General features: G+C 40.6%; 1 protein-coding gene across 4 annotated transcripts in view; it reads right to left on the bottom strand.

Moving 5' to 3' along the window:
* Positions 1–18,940, bottom strand: part of pds5b (PDS5 cohesin associated factor B) — a 132,930-nt gene that overhangs the window by 43,310 nt on the left and 70,680 nt on the right. For all 4 annotated transcript variants that reach the window (XM_084319889.1, XM_084319891.1, XM_084319890.1 and 1 more), the window contains exons 8-11: positions 13,434–13,574; positions 9,086–9,201; positions 539–633; positions 228–373 (exon numbers count right to left, since the gene is read on the bottom strand). In XM_084319889.1, the coding sequence (XP_084176015.1) occupies positions 228–373; positions 539–633; positions 9,086–9,201; positions 13,434–13,574 (498 nt within the window). The remainder of the gene's footprint in view (positions 1–227; positions 374–538; positions 634–9,085; positions 9,202–13,433; positions 13,575–18,940) is intronic.

Below are 18,940 nucleotides of genomic sequence, written 5' to 3'. Positions count from 1 at the left end.
AATCTAGGGCTCAGTCAGGATGAGTTCCATGTTTTCTTTTCCCTCTTCTTTAGCGTGGGGTAAACCAGAGGAGATTAGGAGGGAACAGCATTTTCACCAGTGAGTCCTCTCTCTCCCTAAAAAGCATAGCTTGTTCAAAAAAATTATAAAAAACATAAATCTATGTGGGATGATTGTTTTTGCATTAGCAAGAAAAGGCCAACCCACAGCACTCAACCTGAACTTACCCTCTTGTCCAAGGTCCTTTCCTTCACAAAGTTGAGCAGTGCATCATTGACCAGAGCCAGGTCCTTCTTGGCAGCTGTTACTATGGAGACAATGACATCATGGCGGATGGCCTCCTCCGGGTCATGTGATCTAAGTTTCAGGTATTCTGGAGGGAGGGGGGAGTGGAACAGAGGATTAGGAAAGGAGTCGATCACATCCACCTCAAACACAAACTGAATATCTGTATGGCTCAATATTCTTCTGAGGTGTAATGGTTCAAGAACACCTCGATTAGACCAACTGATTGTCGTATTACTCCTACGTTGTTTACCTGTGAGGTCTTTGGCCAAGTCCGGATGGTTCATAAGACAGTGGCTGGCGAACTTCACACACTCCAGTCTGATGGGCACGTGGATGTCGTTAAACCTGGAGGACACAACCAGCAACAACAACAGCTGAGCTACAATAACACACACCAACATGCTAAATACAAAACAACACACACACACCAACATGCTAAATACAAAACAACACACACACCAACATCACCCCTGCTAAATACAAAACAACACACACACCAATATCACCCCTGCTAAATATAAAACAACACACACACCAACATGCTAAATACAAAACACACACACCAACATCATCCCTGCTAAATACAAAACAACAACACACATTAGGGGTGGGAATCACCAGAGGCCTCACGATACGATATTATCACGATACTTGAGTCACGATACGATAGTATTGCGATACTAAATATATTGCGATATGCCGAGTATTGCGATATTACTAATATTGCGATATATCGTGATTTATTACCTTTTTTCAACTGCAAAGTAAAACTTTGTCAACATGTTTTATCTAATAAAATAAAGTTCAGTCTGTTCATCTCACTTCAATCATTTTTATTGCAGAACATGGTATTTTCTCAAGCAGACAGATGTAAACACTGTAATCTGTGTTGCATGTAGCCTACCTGACAAACTGAACTGTTTGTATTACAGTCATATTCCAACTTAACTGAATGCACATGTGTGCGTGTGTGGACTACTGTACTATTACAGGTATTGAAATGAACAATGCAAAAAGATTATAATAATTTAAATAAATAATTAAATATCAATACTTGGCATCCCTGTATCGATACAGTATCACCACGCAAAGTATCGCGATACTACTACGTATCGATTTCCCCCCCACCCCTAACACACATACCAACATCATCCCTGCTAAATACAAAACAACACACACACCAACAGCATCCCCTGCTAAATACAAAACAACACACATACGAACATCATCCCTGCTTAGGGCTGTACCGAATGTAATTTTTTAACATTTGAAGCTTCAATTGAAGTATTCGAACGAAGCTTTGAATGGATATTAAAAAAAATCCTCAATTTTAATAAAGTGATTAATCTGATTAAATTAGTCTTTTTCTTTTATTAAATCAACTTTCTTTAATGAATATAACTCATCAGTTTCATCAACATAAATAATCCAATAAGGGCACGGTTGGTATGAAAGTGATGGTGACGTCTTATGTATAATATTATAATATTAGTGTAGCCAAACCCCCATTGGTTTAAACAGATAGAAATAAAAAATAAAAAAAGATTACAATTTATTTAGAATTTTTTTATTAACACATCCACCGCCGTTCACGCTGTACAGCATTATTGCCCGCCATGCGTTGTCTGCCAAACCACGCTGTACAGCGATATTTCATTCATAATTCAGCCACCCAGCCTCTGGTGATACAGTGCGACGCTGCACAATATTGCAACGCCTCAATACCGCCGCCGGGTGGATGATCGGGCGAGTTACAACCGGAAGTGGCAATCGGTGCATCTGGGAAATCCACCCGGCAGTCACATATTGTTGCGGGACTCCAGACATACACTGGCGTGCATATGGATCGCTGCCATAACTCAATAATCTATATGATTTGGGCGTTTATTGCGCCATACAAACCGGAAATGGATCTAGGAGATCGACGTCAAATAAGTGGGATCTTTTTCCTCCAGTCTCGCTAACGTCATTTTCAGCCCAATTGTCTATTCATTTCACCACAAACCGATCTGATCAATATATCACCCATACTACATAAAGCATTTACTGACGATCACGGAATTATAAACGACCCCCCCCCCCTTTCCTTCGCGCATGATGACGCATAACGTATAGGATCATATACAGTTGAATTTTTTAATATAGCGTGTATCGGGAATAAAATAATCTATGCGTTTAGGCCTATAACTCACGTCCTAGGAATTACTGCAGGAAACGATAAAAACATACTTATATTCTAGAAGGTATTTTTGTATGAATGTTTGAATGAAAAAGTATAACGTTCCTACATCCTGAACGATAGATAATCGATGTTGAATGGGCCATAGTAATGTCAATTTGAATTTAGCAATACAATTAAAAAAGTTATAGCCCTGCAAAGAAGGTGAACATCTCCATAGGATTAGAGTGGTGGCAGACTGGCTATATTGATGGATATAAGTCATGGCAGGGAATGTGTTAAAAATTTTAAAAAATTCGAATGTTGATTTAGAATTCTAATGTCAACATTATGATCGAAGCTTCGAAGCATTCGGTACAGCCCTATCCCTGCTAAATACAAAACAACACAAATACCAACATCATCCCTGCTAAATACAAAACACACACGCATACCAACACCAGTATGAGTTTAGAGAAAATAGAACTACATATGCAGATGGAGCGAGATGGAGATGGTCGAAGAAATAACAAAGGCAGTTGAAAATGACGAGTGTTCTATTGGTATTTATATTGACCTGCAGAAGGCTTTTTATACAATAGATCAGAGCATATTAGTGAGAAAATTGTAGAAGTATGGGACACGAGGTATAGCTAACTCTTGGCTGAAGAGCTACTTGGAAAACAGACAGCAATGTGTGCAAATTAATGACACTGTCAGGATTTAGGAATGTCACCTGTGGAGTACCCCAGGGATCTGTGAGAGGTGTAAAACTTTTTATACTTTATATTAATGATATGTGCAATGTTGCTGAACTGTTAAAGTTTGTTATTTTTGCAGACGATACAAATTTATATTGCTCAGGAAGTAATTTAAAGGAACTTCTGTTTGATATTGAAAGAGAGCTTGAAATTCTCAAAACTTGGTTTTATGTTAATAAATTGTCTCTCAATATTAACTCAATCAGCGTCAGGCCAGAGTAAAGTCGGGTTAACTCGCCAACCGTTCAGCGCCAGACCCGAGTATAGTCGGGTTTTCATCGTTATTTCTTTTATTCGATATTTCCATTCATTACAGGCACACAGGGTTAACATAGGGAATCATCCTGAGAATGCCAAAGTGCAATACCGGCCGCATCCACCCAGGTGGCAGTATCGAGCACCATTTGAAACATTATATCTTGGCCTGTGCGTCGATCAAAAGTCTCCTATCTGACTTTTCTTTGTCGGGCAAGTGGAGCGGTTGTCCCGATCGGATTGAGAAGCGTGAGATGCTCCAGATGCATGATGTGTGGCGGATTATGTGGGCGACACAATCGACACCAATACTGGGACTCGCGATCAGATAATTGGAATATTCTTTTTGGGGTACATCCTAGTGAAGGTAAGTTTTATATGGTATCAATCCTGCTGTGATCCAACCATGACTTCACTTCGATCACAACATGTCTGTAACGTTACTCCACAACGTGTGGCATTGGTGACGATCAAAGCATCAAAAATTTATCATAAATCGACCAATAGAGTATTAGATCCCCACGTGGGGTATCATTGGAAAGCCACACTCATTGGCTACTACAACCCTGTCCAAAATTGTTCAAGATCGCCAAATGATTGACAGAGCTAGAGCCCCGGGAGTCGTGTACGTGTTGTGTACTTTGCCGCGTACTTTGGCGCACGCCTCACATATCGGCATGTAACTCGAGATCCGCTGAACGGATTTTGTCGTCTGAAACGGCAATAGACAGGCAACAAATAGGGCTTTAATTATATATATATTGTATTAAAATACATGCACACCCAGGGGCGCCCCAGTGGCGAACCACATAACGCACTGAGTCGCGGCACGGCCGACCCGGGTTCGATTCCCGAACCCGTCGTTATTTGTCAAATGTCTTCCCCCACTCTGTCTCCCATTTCACCTCTCTCTCTACTGGACTGCCCAGTAGAATAAAGCGATAAACGCAAAAATAAATATCTAAAAAAATAAAAATAAAAATAAATGCACACCCGAGCCGCTAGAGGTCGGCAAAGTGTTGCGTCGCAAATCGTCCTCAAGAGGGCCCTTGGATGTTAAGAGGTTTAATGTTGTGTTTCTTTTTCAAATGTAGCCAAGAGTAAAGACCTTAACACTTTCAGTGCCACGGACGACATATCTTATTTTATTAGGCCCCCCACTGAGTGCCCACGACGACAAATATCGTTTTATTTGTTTATTAGCTCCTCCAGCAGCTCAGAATGGAAAAAAGCGCCCCCTATCGTCTATCCCTGTGTAACTGCAGGTCAGTCGCTTAGACTGACCTGGGATCAGTTGATATGTAGAGGCGGAGCCAGCTGGCTCCTTGAGCTGGCAAGCTGTCTGCTCAACATGGAAGTCATCGCGGGACGGGAATCAGCCTGGAATATATATTCACAGTAGCCAATACTCAATCAATGAGCGTGATCGATATTTGGAATGGCGATCAGGAATTGGAATGATATTTTTGGAGAACATCTGATCTGAGGTAAGGAATCTATTTTACCAGTCTTGGGATAATCAGAGTTGTATTCGCTGAGATCTCAGCGTTTGCCCTATGTGTGTGTGTGTGTGTGTGTGTGCGCGATCGCTGATGAGGACATAAGAGAATCGATTTTTCAGCTCGCGTCTCTAGCGTGCATACGTACACATATACTATCGATAATCTAGCGTTTATTTGAAAACGATTCATAAATAGGCCGAAAAATGACAACGTTTTTGTGTATTCTAGAATATTCCAGTAAACGTCTTTTATCATGGAATCTTTATATTTTCCTTGAAAACGAGGGCTTTTCAAAATGCTATCAAACGAAAATGAACCGATAAAAAAACAATCCGCTTCGACAATGTTGACTGGAAAACGAGTCATTGATAAGCAACGGGCAGATTAGACACATAGCCATAATTTAAAACATAGATTAGGCGTTTTTAGCGCTAACATTGAAGTGGATGGTGGGCATTCAACAGGTAAATCAAGGTTAAGCAAGGGCTCTGAAAGTGTTAACCTTAACCCTATCAAAACAGCAGTCAATGTGTATATTTTCATTTTTACCAATGTTTTTTAGATTTACCGAAAATATGAATTTATCAAAAAAATGCTTTATATGTCTTATCGTAAAACCATGAGTAATCTAAATCCAGATGTAACCCTGCCATTGGAAAGAGGAGCATTTTCCCATCCATAGATGTATGATTTGGCCATAATAAGGTCAAGGTCAAGTTCAAGGTCAAATATGAATTTATAATTAATGTGGATTCTAATTTATTACTGTATCTACAAATCCTTCTGTTTAATCATCTTTCCTTTATTAATTTGCTTAGCTTGATCTGTACACTTGATCTCAATAAGGTGCTGAACAATTGTAACATGGTGTTATTCACCAGCAAAGATGCTAAATAAAATCATAATTTATATTCTCCTTTGGTCCATCACAATTTACTCAAGCCTAGTAACAGACATTTCAGTATTTCTGACACTGGGAATACATACCCCCAGGTCCCTAGATGCTCCTAGATACCAAGAACATGCTAATTGACCTTGTAGAAGTGGAGCAATGTTCCATTGGGCATGTACCTATAGGCGGAATTTTTTAAAATAGGGCTACAGCTTAGCCCTTTGGGTGCCGTTAACGTAGAACTACGATTCTGTCGCCCGACGGTTGAGTGCCGGAAACGTAGATCTACGTTTTTCTCACGGTATTTCTTTTATTCGCTATTGCCATTCATAATTCAGCGGGGCACCTTGTGCATACTGTTCTGAGTGTGTCTGAGCTGGCAGACGGTCTTATACCGCCCTCTAACGCCTTCGGACGCTATTGCACTCCATTCGAAACGTTGTAGTTTCTTTTCTCTACCGAGCTGCGGCGTGGGGGCGGGTCCTAAACACTCCGGCAAAACACACGCTTGTAGGGATGGCTTGGACAACTGACCCCGCCTGCCCGTTCATGTACAATGCCCAATAACGTCGGAGACAGGATAGCTGTGGATAACTGGAATGGCGATCAGATAATTGGATTCTTTTTTTTCCATTACATCAGAAACCAGGTAAGGACTCTATATATCCAATCTTGCATTGATCTGATATTTTGTTCTACCGCGATTGAAGCTGTCTGTGTGTGCTGTGTGTGGCTGTTTACCGTTGGGTGCAGGAGGGGGGGGGGGGGGGGGGGGGGGGAGCGGCGCGCTCCACGGCCCATTTCATGTATACTATGCACGAGGAGACATAATAATGATAATCTAGCGTTGATTTCAGGATGATTAGATAATCAGGCGAAAAATGACAACGTAAAACGCTATTTTCGCGTCTTTTTCCTGGAATTACTCAGAAGCACCCAAACTATATTCAAAACTGTATAAAACGGAAATGTACGGATGAAAAAATTATCTGTTTTTTGCTCGTTGACTGGAAGCAACTCACTGACTGACAAGTGACAACACACACCAACATCATCCCCTGCTAAATACAAAACAACAACAACACATACCAACATCATCCACTGCTAAATACAAAACAACAACAACACATACCAACATCATCCACTGCTAAATACAAAACAACAACACACACATACCAACATCATCCCCTGCTAAATACAAAACAACAACAACACATACCAACATCATCCACTGCTAAATACAAAACAGACACACATACCAACATCATCCACTCACTGCTAAATACAAAACACACACACCAACACCATCCCTGCTAAATACTAAACAACACACACATATATACCAACATCATCCACTGCTAAATACAAAACAGACACACATACCAACATCATCCACTCACTGCTAAATACAAAACACACACACCAACACCATCCCTGCTAAATACTAAACAACACACACATATATACCAACATCATCCACTGCTAAATACAAAACAGACACACATACCAACATCATCCACTCACTGCTAAATACAAAACACACACACCAACACCATCCCTGCTAAATACAAAACAACACACACATATATACCAACATCATCCCTGCTAAATACAAAACAACACACACATATATACCAACATCATCCCTGCTAAATACAAAACAAAAACACACACCAACACCATCCCTGCTAAATACAAAACAACACACACATATATACCAACATCATCCCTGCTAAATACAAAACAAAAACACACACCAACATCATCCCCTGCTAAAAACAAAACACACACATACCAACATCATCCCCTGCTAAATACAAAACAACACACACACACACATACCAACATCATCCCCTGCCAAATACAAAACAACAACACACACACACCAACATCATCCCTGCTAAATACAAAATACACACACACGCACATGCCAACACCATCCCTAATAATTCAAAACAACACACACACCACCACCACCCCCTGCCAAATACAAAACATCACACCACCACCACCCCCTGCCAAATACAAAACGCCGCGCACCAACACCATCTCTTACTAAATACAAATAAGGACACAGTATCATAGATAGATAAGAAGCAGTTATCATGCCTTCTAGACTCTTTTTGAATTGATTGAAAACAAAGTGTTATGCCTGTGAGCCACCACTAGGGGCAGAATGGCTTACTGACTGAGTGAGTGATTGAATTAGTGACATTGCTGGTCCATGAGGTACTTTGCATCTAACAAACAGTTGGTGGTTCATTCTGTATATGAATGAATAGAAATTATACTTTTTTATTTTGTAGCTCGACCCTTGTGTCAAATTCTAGTCTGCCAATTTCCCTCAAGAAACAATCTAGCACAATAACTTAACTGCAGCAGTTAAATAATATAATATAACTGGACAAATTCCACTGTGTTGTACCCATTTCATCCATACTCTCACCTATCATACTGGATGTTTCCAACAACCAGCATAAGCTGTGCATGCATACTCATGTGTAACTGTTGAAACTGTCAATGAAACATTGAAACGGTTGATGCCAGGGGCTGCACACCTAATACAAATTGTATAAAAATGTGAAATTTCCAAATTGCAGGAGGCTGCTGTATTTGATAAAGGCAAATTACCCTACTAATTAGGGGTGGGCGGTATGGCCTAAAATGTATATCACGATATATTTTGAATTTTGGACGGTAACAGTATCATGGTATATTTGTTTTTCTTATTATAATAATAATAATAATAATAATAATAATAATAATAATAATAATAATAATAATAATAATAATAATAATAATAATAATAATAATAATAATAATAATAATAATAATAATAATAAAAACAATGCTTTAGGAGCAGGACAAGATGGTAACAATTTATTCCCGGGGCATTAACTATGAGGTTTCTACTGGGCTCTTCCAATAGTATTCAGTTATCTGTATATTATGACAAAATGGACATTGAACTTAAGTGTTTAGGTCATTGAACTGTCAGCTTGTAGGATATAATCTTCACTCGCATGTGCTCCTAAATCATTCTGACGGCTAGCGACGTCTGTGCTGTGGTGTTTGGTTTAGCACCACCTGTGGAGCGACTGCTAGTGTCTGCGCGCATCCAGCAACAACACTCGCTCGACATTGGGGTATGATTTATATATTCCCAGAAATCCCATGAATTAATCCTGGTAAACTGCCATCATACCCTGAGACAGATAAACACACTCACCTGCCCAGATAGCACTGCCACAGGGGTTTGTTCTGTGCTGCCAGCTCTGAGTCCTTGGCTCCAAACATCTTAGCTAGTAGCTTCACCACCTGCAGCCTCTCATCATTATCATTACTCTGCAGAGAGAGAGAGAGAGAGAGAGAGAGAGAGAGAGAGAGAGAGAGAGAGAGAGAGAGAGAGAGAGAGATGAAGAGACAGCAGAGAAAAGAAAGGGGGGAAAAGAGAGAGCTATTGTATGGTGCCTATTATGTGTGGAGACAGCAGTGTTTTGTAGTCTCTCTGAGGGGCTAATGATAGTTATCAATCAGCAGCCTTTATTAGACACTGCAGAGGCAACATTATGCTGAGTGGCTGTTTCCTGCAACGCGCCAAGCATGGGAAGTGTGCATTTCTGGATGTGTACATTGTTCCAAGTGTGTTTTTCTTGGATCATTTGTGTATCTGGTGTGTTTTTATTGCAGACATCCATTCTCATCAATTGATACCAAGTTCCACACCGACCCACTGTTTTTACTGTGGAATATAGACTTAAGCCTTTTTCACACAGAGAAACTGGCAAAAAGGTGACATTTTGAAATGTGGCTTTGCTGGTTCCAGACCCGTTCACACTGCTGGTTCCAGACCCGTTCACACTGCTGGTTCCAGACCCGTTCACACTGCTGGTTCCAGACCCGTTCACACTGCTGGTTCCAGACCCGTTCACACTGCTGGTTCCAGACCCGTTCACACTGCTGGTTCCAGACCCGTTCACACTGCTGGTTCCAGACCTGTTCACACTGCTGGTTCCAGACACGTTCACACTGCTGGTTCCAGACCCATTCACACTGCTGGTTCCAGACTTGTTCACACTGCTGGTTCCAGACCCATTCACACTGCTGGTTCCAGACCCGTTCACACTGCTGGTTCCAGACCCATTCACACTGCTGGTTCCAGAACGGTTCACACTGCTGGTTCCAACGATAACGATAATTATCGCGATATATTTTAATAATCGATAATAAAAAATTATATCGATAATAATCTTAAAAAATAAATTGTATTGTGACCTGCAACAGGGCAGCTTTAAAACCAGAGACAGTAAACAGACTTGTCTTTCTTGCCTGCAACTTGGTAATAGAAGTTGTATTAATACAAATAAATAAATAAATAAATAATTAATTGCATTTATATAGCGTTTTTCTAGACACTCAAAGCGCTTTACAATGTAGGGTGGAAATTGCCTCCTTCACCACCAGAGACAGTGGACAGACTTGTCTTTCTTGTCTGCAACTTGAAGTAATGGCTTTGCTTGTCCAAATGCAGTGATGCCACAGATTACTTGTAAAAGTAATCTGATTACTGATTACTGATTACTCCTTTAAAAAGTAATCTAAGTTACTTTACTGATTACTTGATTATCAGAGTAACTTAGTTACTTTGAAAGTAACTAGGTTACGAAGTCGTCGTCGTTCCCCCAACAGTTTTTTTTAAACGCTTTATTGAAAGTGCATAAATTGTTTTTAACTTGTTTCTCTGCACATAACGTAAATTGTTAAACTAGTGCTTCAGCTTCTGTACCATCAAGTATGGTAAAGCAACAGTCTATGATGCTCACAGCATTAGAGCAGCCAGCCAGTGGTTTTACAAAACCAGTGTATCACATCTAACAAATGCAGGCTGAACTATTCAATTATATCAACTGTAACTATTAAATTGTTTTTATAAATGTCTCTCTATAAACATACAATCAGTCTCTCTTTAACATGTAAATTAACTGTAAATCTGGCAAATAAGAGCTTTTGCTCTGCCACCATCAACCCTCCTGTACCTAGTCGAAGCGTCGGCTAGTGTTGTGATTCCAGATGCTTTCAATGCAATTGGATGTGCTGTTTTTAGCGGTAGACAGTATTTTGTTTCCTCCGCCGTGAAGTAGTGACTGAGGCTACGTTTAGACGAGCGTTTTGGGGTGGAATTCTGGGGTGGAATTCTGAACGCGGTTTCACTTTTAATTTTGCCAAGCGTTTTGGGGTGGAATTCTCCGACGACGGAGCCCTGCTGTCACACGATTGGCGCATATGTCACATGACGTGCTGTGAAGACCCGCCCTACTCTGCCTCTGATTCGCAGACTGTGGATGGGGAATGTGATTGGACCAAAGCAGAGTCACTCAAAGACAGAGGGACCAGTCACGCCGCGGGACACATTCTTGTATTTAACCCTTTCACTGCCACACCACGTCACTCCCAAAAGAAAAACAGCTCAAAATGTATTTTTGACTGTCGAAAACGAAATAAAATACTGCATTCCGCCTGCATTATGAATTTATAATGAGATAGTAACGAAATAGTAATGCACAGCCACTTGGACAAGTAACTGCAATCAGATTACTGGCTTTTAAAGATTAACGCGTTAGATTACTATTTTCGGGGAAAAGTAATCAGATTACAATAACGCGTTACTTAGTAACGCGTTACTGGCATCACTGTCCAAATGACAATACTGACCAAATTGAGATTTATTTTTCTCTTGTCCATTTATTTAGTTTGCTTTCGAATTTAAAATACAGTTTGAAACCGTCTGTACACAGTAGGCTATGTGTGCTAGCAGAGCTAGTCTCCAGTTACGAGTCACGGTGCACATGTGCGGTGGTTTGTCCACCAAAAAAGCACCAAAAGATAGAAAAGAGACTAGCAGAGCCAGAACTGTTCAACTCCCCTGGGCCCTGGAGCCACAGCCACCTTTTTTGGTACTTTTGCTTTCAAACCAGCTGCAGCCTGAGAACTGGAGTGTGAGGGGATGTAACACTAAAGATGGCGGCAACGAGAAAGAATTGCTGCAAAATAAACATACATCTGTTGTTTAAATAAGAATAAAAAATGTTATTAAAAAAAATTGTATGTAAACTAATAAAAATATTGATAATTATCTATATCAAACGATATGAAAAATGTTATTGTGATAAAAATGTTGGCCATATCACCCAGCCCTATTCCAGACCCGTTCACACTGCTGGTTCTAGACCCGTTCACACTGCCCAAGAAAGCCACCAATAGGCCCAGACTGTGGAGAGCAAGTTGTGTCTCTCTCTCTAGGCTATAAGCGTCTACAGTTGCTTGGTGAGAAATGTTTTTCCATCCATAGTGCATAGGCTACTGTAACTATTAACCAGTTAATTATTTCCCCCCTGATAGATTAATTTGATTTATCATTGGGAAATGATTTAATTTCTTTGCATGATTCCATCTTTTGCATACAGTGTATTTGGCTTAAATTAGTTTGAGGTGCCATTTGAAACAATGATTTTTGCTCAAGCAGCTAACAGTTAAATCTATGTGGGCCTGTCGAGTTCAATCTCAGGAGACCTCAGTAACAATGTATCCTGTATGAATGCACATCTGGATATCGTGGAGGTCAGGGGCTAATCTTCTATTTCCATGGGTCCCCACGTAGCCTAGTAGTCCAGTGCGAATAGGGAAGGGGAAATATTTCACACCAGATGAAAAGAGATGTAATATTTGTTTGATTTTTTTCCTGTGCCCATTCTCAACGTGTCGGAGGCTGACTGATTGACTGGGCACTGCTGAGGAGTTTCACTGTCACTCTCGGTTGCCAGGTGGCAGGTTGTGCAGGAATAATTAAGCATTGTGAATGACAGAGATGAGACGTCTCCCAATTAAATCTGGCAACACAAATCCTCCAAAGATTTAATTTGTGTCACTATGGTATAGAAGTCAATTTAAACACTTTCTTGGGGGGATAGGCAAGATTAACGTGAGAAATGACCAAAGGGGAGCACAGCTACATGTCATAAGTAATGCGTAAGAGAGACGGCTTTGTCTCTGCACTGTTCACAGAGGGCATCTTGGTGGTCTACAACACGCTGGGCTGACCCTTTCAGTGTTTCCCACAGGATTTTCAGAGACTATGGGGGGTGAACCTCCGACGCTCTAGGGGGGTCTGGGGGCATCACTCGTAGCACCCAACCTTGGGCTATGCAGGCTCAATGGCACACATCACACTAAACAATGGCTATAAGCCAGCTCTTCTTTGTTCCTGTGTGAAAGGGGCTTTAAATACTGTATTGGTTTGAGGGGAGAACATCGTTATTTTCCAGCAATAACTTAAAAGTATATTCTCTTTGATTTCTTATGTATTATACACGAGTGTGACTTCACTACTGCCAGATTCACCAGTTCCCTAGTGTGGCTTGGTGTTGGGCTGATATCTGATCCTGTGTGTTCTGTTGTGTGTGTGTGTGTGTGTGTGTGTGTGTGTGTGTGTGTGTGTGTGTGTGTGTGTGTGTGTGTGTGTGTGTGTGTGTGTGTGTGTGTGTGTGTGTGTGTGTGTGTGTGTGTGCGTGTGTGTGTACCTTGAGTTTGAACTCCAGCTGAGGCAGGACGGAGAGAAGCAGGTGGCTGTCTATGTTGTAGAGCTCCAGAATGAGGTCGAACACGTGTTCAGACAGATCGCTGACTGACGTCTTCCCCAGCATCAGCACCTGGTTGAAGAACTGACACCCAGACAGGGAGAGAGGGGTAAGGTGAGTACACACACACACACACAAGGGATCAATTAACTTTCAGTTCATTTAAAATTAGAAAATAGAAATCGGTTTGTTTGTTTTAATTAACATTAATTTGTCAACTAATTGCGTTGATCCATTTAAATCTGTAAAATTGAAATGTCAAATGTGTTTTTCAGAGTTGTGCTTATCATTTTCCTTTTTATCACAGTCTGCTTGCTTGCTTTCTCCCTCACTCACTCCGTCTCTCTCTCTCTCATGCGCACACATGCACAGTCGAACCTCTTAACTCATTCAGCGCCAGCCATTAGACGGGTCCCGTTGTAGCAATGCCGTGCTTTGAAAGATAGGAGTGCGTCACCTTGTTTGTAGAGCTATAACTATATTGTATATTATAGCTATGGATACAATACTATGGCCCATTTGACATCAACTATCTATCGTTCAATATGTGAAAAAGAATACATTTTTTCATCCATACATTCCCGTGTTATACCGTGGTAAATATAAGTATAGTTTTAGAGTGGTCTTCCCGAAATGCTGAGTTATAGCCTTATACGTCAATTCTACTATAAATGTTGCCGTTTCTTGCCTGGACACGCTACTATTCCCAAATCAAATGTATATAATAGGTATTATGTTTCATCATGAATGCATGAAAAAGGGGGGGGGGGGTCATTTCTGATTATTTGATTGCCAGTAACGGTATTCGTATTGAACACTAAAAACGCTTATCAGCCCGATCGGTATAAAATAATTACACGATCAAGCCAGAATTGACGTCAGATAGTCCTTACCTGTGATTGGGAGTATTCGAAAAATAATAGTCCAATTGTTTGGTCGCCATCTGGTACATCCGATGTCCATTTGGTCCACGACATAACCCACCACAACATATGTATGTGTTTTATAGTGGATTTCTACTGTAAAGGTTTTTTATGTCATGTCCAAAAATAAAAAATAAAAAAACATTTGTTAAAAAAAACATATGGATTGGGGATATTTGACGCGCTTCAATGCAACCGAGAGAACCGACCCAGGGGACTACTCGCCCGACCCAGGGGACTGCACCCGGAGACATTTGAGTGTAGCACAGGGCAAGATATAAGGTTTCAAAGGGTGCTCGATACCACCATCTAGCTGGATGAGGCCGGTATTGCACTTTGGCGATCTCACTCATTCCCTATGGTAACACTGAGGTCCCCGGATGAATAATGAATAAAAAAAAACAGAAAACGGACCAAATAACGTATATATACGTGGTTGGCGTTCAACGGTTGGCTAGCAAACGCATATATAAACGCTGTTGGCGGGGAATGAGTTAAGCCCTAGCCATATTTTCAGAAAATTCGCCTAAAAGTACATACCCAAGTAAATGGAAGATTGCTCCACTTCTACAAGGTACATTTGCATGTTCTAGGTATCTAGGTACCTCAGGGAATGTATTCCCAGTGTCAGAAATATTGTGTCCATTATTCCATCTTTGACGGTGAATAACACCATGCATTGACCAGACGTGAAACTGAGCTCATTCAGCACCTTTTTGAGATCAAGTGTACAACATTTTTATAAAGGGCAGATGATTTACAGTTTTTTTTGTAGATACAGTACCGAATTTTGCCATCCGGACACATGCAATTTGAATAATGAATATAGAATATCAGGCCTATAAGTGACCTTATTATGGCCCTGTCATACATCTATGGATCGGGCTAGTGGTGGGGGGAAAATATCGATACGTAGTAGTATCGCGATACTTTGCGTGGCGATACTGTATCGATACAGGGACGCCAAGTATCAATATTTAATTATTTATTTATTTATTAAAAAATATATATATATATATTTGTATTTTCTTTTGTATATATTTTTTTTGTATAAGGAAGTTGCATTGTTCATTTCAATACCTGTAATAGTACAGTAGTCCACACACAAGCACATGTGTGCAATCAGTTAAGTTGGAATATGACGAATACAAACAGTTCAGTTTGTCAGGTACATGCAACACAGATTACATCTGTCTGCTTGAGAAAATACCATGTTCAATAAAAATGATTGAAGTGAGATGAACAGACTGAACTATTAGATAAAACAATAAGATGTTGACAGTTTTACTTTGCAGTTGAAAAAAGGTAATATCGCAATATTAATATCGCAATACTATCGTAGCGTGACTCAAGTATCGTGATAGTATCGTATCGTGAGGCCTCTGGTGATTCCCACCCCTACATCGGGCCAAATCTGCTCTTTACAATGGCAGAGTTAAATCTGGATTTAGTACCACCAGGCGCCCGTTACAGGGCAGCAAAGACCATGAATGAAATCTACCAGTAAGTACAGTTACTTTTGTATAATGTCCATAGCTCTGCCATTTTTTACCAGATTGCGACATGGTTTTTTAGACGTTCACAGAAAGGTAAAGAAACAATATAAGTTACCGTATATATTTTATGGCAATAATGCTCAGGTTTGTGAGATATAATCATGAGAATCACGTCAGAAAAATTCTGTGAAAAATGGTTGGACTTCTGTTGTCGGCGGCTGGTGTGAGCTGGGTAGTGTAGTTTTATTAAATCTTGACGTCCTCTTTCTTAGAACTACAACGATTTCATGAGTGCTTCTTCATCTCGCGTCAAAATCGTCCGTTTTCCGATGCAATGCGCAGAGATCTTTATAAGCTCATATTTAACTAATAACACTTCAAATCATTGGTAAACAAACGTAGTGCTGAAAATAAACACTTTGACTGCCGTTTTGATTACTTAATACGGACTGTATTGATCTATTTATGACGTGAAATAAATCTTGTACCGTTACCGGGCCGATCGGGCTTAAGAGCTTAACGGAGACCAAAACAACTTGGGAGGAGGCCGCCTTACATGACACTTTGTACTCGGCACCAAGAGCCTAATAAATAAACAATAAACACACTTGTCTTAGTTGACTTGACTGAAACCAAAACCACTGATTCCACCAATGTTTCTCAAAGGGGGTACACCTACATATATGTGGCAGTACTGCAAGGGGTACGCAAAAATATATATATATTAGGGCTGTCAAAATTGGCCAAAAATTACACTTGAATATTCAGTCTAAAAAAAAACATAGGTTCGAGCTATTCGAATATCTATTGTCACGTCTCTGTCCATCATGCAGCGTGTTCAGACACACGCAGGAAGTTGAGAGGGAGACCGCCGGGGCTGTTTAATTTTTTTATAAAACACAATTCACACAATTCGAATATCAATTTTTACAATCGAATGTATGTTTTCTTTTTAACAATTCGATTATTAATTTGAATATAGAATATTCGTTGACAGCCCTATTATATACATATTTATTACATGGCGTTTTCACATTCGCCGAAATGCTTGCTTGTGATTGGTCAATAGCCCCCCGACAGCGGTCATTATTTTTCAATAATGACCGCTGTTTTTTCAATAATGACCGCAGTGCGCAGCTGTTGGCAATCAAGCCCACATCAGTGCAGCAAATCAGACACACCTGCCGCGCTGCACTGACAGCGGAGTGTCAGCGGAGCCAGAACAGAGGCTGCCCGCGATAATAATAATCACTTTATTTGGGCTGACAGAGCCACAGAACAACTGCGATTTGTCAAATGAATTAGGTATATTGTTAGTAAGTTAGCCATGTAATAAGCGGGATAATGTATAGCGCTGCACTGACAGCGGAGTGTCAGCGGAGCCAGAACAGAGGCTGCCCGCGATAATAATAATCACTTTATTTGGGCTGACAGAGCCACAGAACAACTGCGATTTGTCAAATGAATTAGGTATATTGTTAGTAAGTTAGCCATGTAATAAGCGGGATAATGTATAGCCTACTCGGTCATTGTCGCAAAATAATTGACCTTCACTGACGTTTAAAACACCTCGGCGCGGCGCCTCGGTATTTTAAACTACGTGTCGGTCAATTATTTTGCGACAATGACCTCGTAGCTATACATTATCCCTTACATAATGATGCTGTGACACCAATAAACTATCAGTTGTGTAACAGCCAAAAAGATATACAGTAGGAAAACAAGAAAACATTCTTGAGGTCAAAGTCATACCAACACACACATGCACGCAGGAAACATCCTCCCAAACCAATCCCCACATCCAATCTCAAATAACTTTATTTATTCATTATTTGTTCTCTGGCTGTGCATGACGTGATATGTTCACATTCTAATACAGCTGTACAAAAGTGAGACAAAGAAACTGTCAAGAAGAACATGGTCGGTCAAGGAGGTAGAGAGCGACTACACCACTGGAACCACTGGATCAGACACACACACAAACAGTTATAATCTTACACATGCATGTGAAAAGATATGTAAAAATAAAAAAATAAAATTTTTCATAAAAATTTATAATTTCGATTCCCCCCCCCCCCCCCCCGATTTTTCTCATAGCTACGTGTAATCGATCGATTAATCACGCCCATCCCTAGACTCTATCCATTCACTATCTTTATATCACACACACCATGATGCAGACTCTATCCATTCACTATCTTTATATCACACACATGTGGCTGCATGATGCACTCTATCCATTCACTATCTTTATATCACACACATGTGGCTGCATGATGCACTCTATCCATTCACTATCTTTATATCACACACACACCATGATGCAGACTCTATTAGGGATGGGCATTTTAAAGAAAAATCCAGATCGATTGATCGCATGCGATGCTATTAGGGTGACCAGATCCCAATAAACCAAATGTGGGATGTTTGTGAGGGACAATGTGGTTGATGTTAGTTTTGTTTCATCAACAAATGAGAGGCAGAACACACAGTGAATGTATCCGTTTTGTTTATTGCACTTTTATTACACTTTGCTGAAAAAGAAGTGCTGCATTGGGTAAATAGGCAAAGATGGCGGCGCCCGCCTTGTTGACATTTTCTTTGCAGGAAGTGTATTGGCACATTCAAGTTCTGATTGGTTGAAAATTGCCTTAATGTTCGCCACCTACTGCCACCTACTGCTTTGGCAGTGTACTACATCACTGTGCTCAGGTGACGTAACGAAAGTGTGACCCACCTCCCGCTACGTTGCGGCGAAACTCATCCGAAAATGAAACGAAAGTCTAACCGCAGCCTTACTCTGCCCCCCACAGACTCTGGACTACCCCTCTGCCACTTTACTTTACTGCCATTATTTAGTTTATCCGTTAGCGCGGATGACAACCAATCATGCGGGACATGGTCTCAATTTGCGTGACGCGTGAAAAGAGACAGAAATGCTGTACAATCACGCGCAATGCGTGACGTCTGGTCACCCTAGATGCTACACTCGATTGATCGTGTATTACTCGAAAAGGGGGGGAAAACGAAA

This window comes from Notolepis coatsorum (assembly GCF_963971535.1).
Source record: "Notolepis coatsorum genome assembly, chromosome: 8".
Lineage (NCBI taxonomy): Eukaryota > Metazoa > Chordata > Actinopteri > Aulopiformes > Paralepididae > Notolepis > Notolepis coatsorum.
This window is presented reverse-complemented; position numbering and strand designations above follow the sequence as displayed.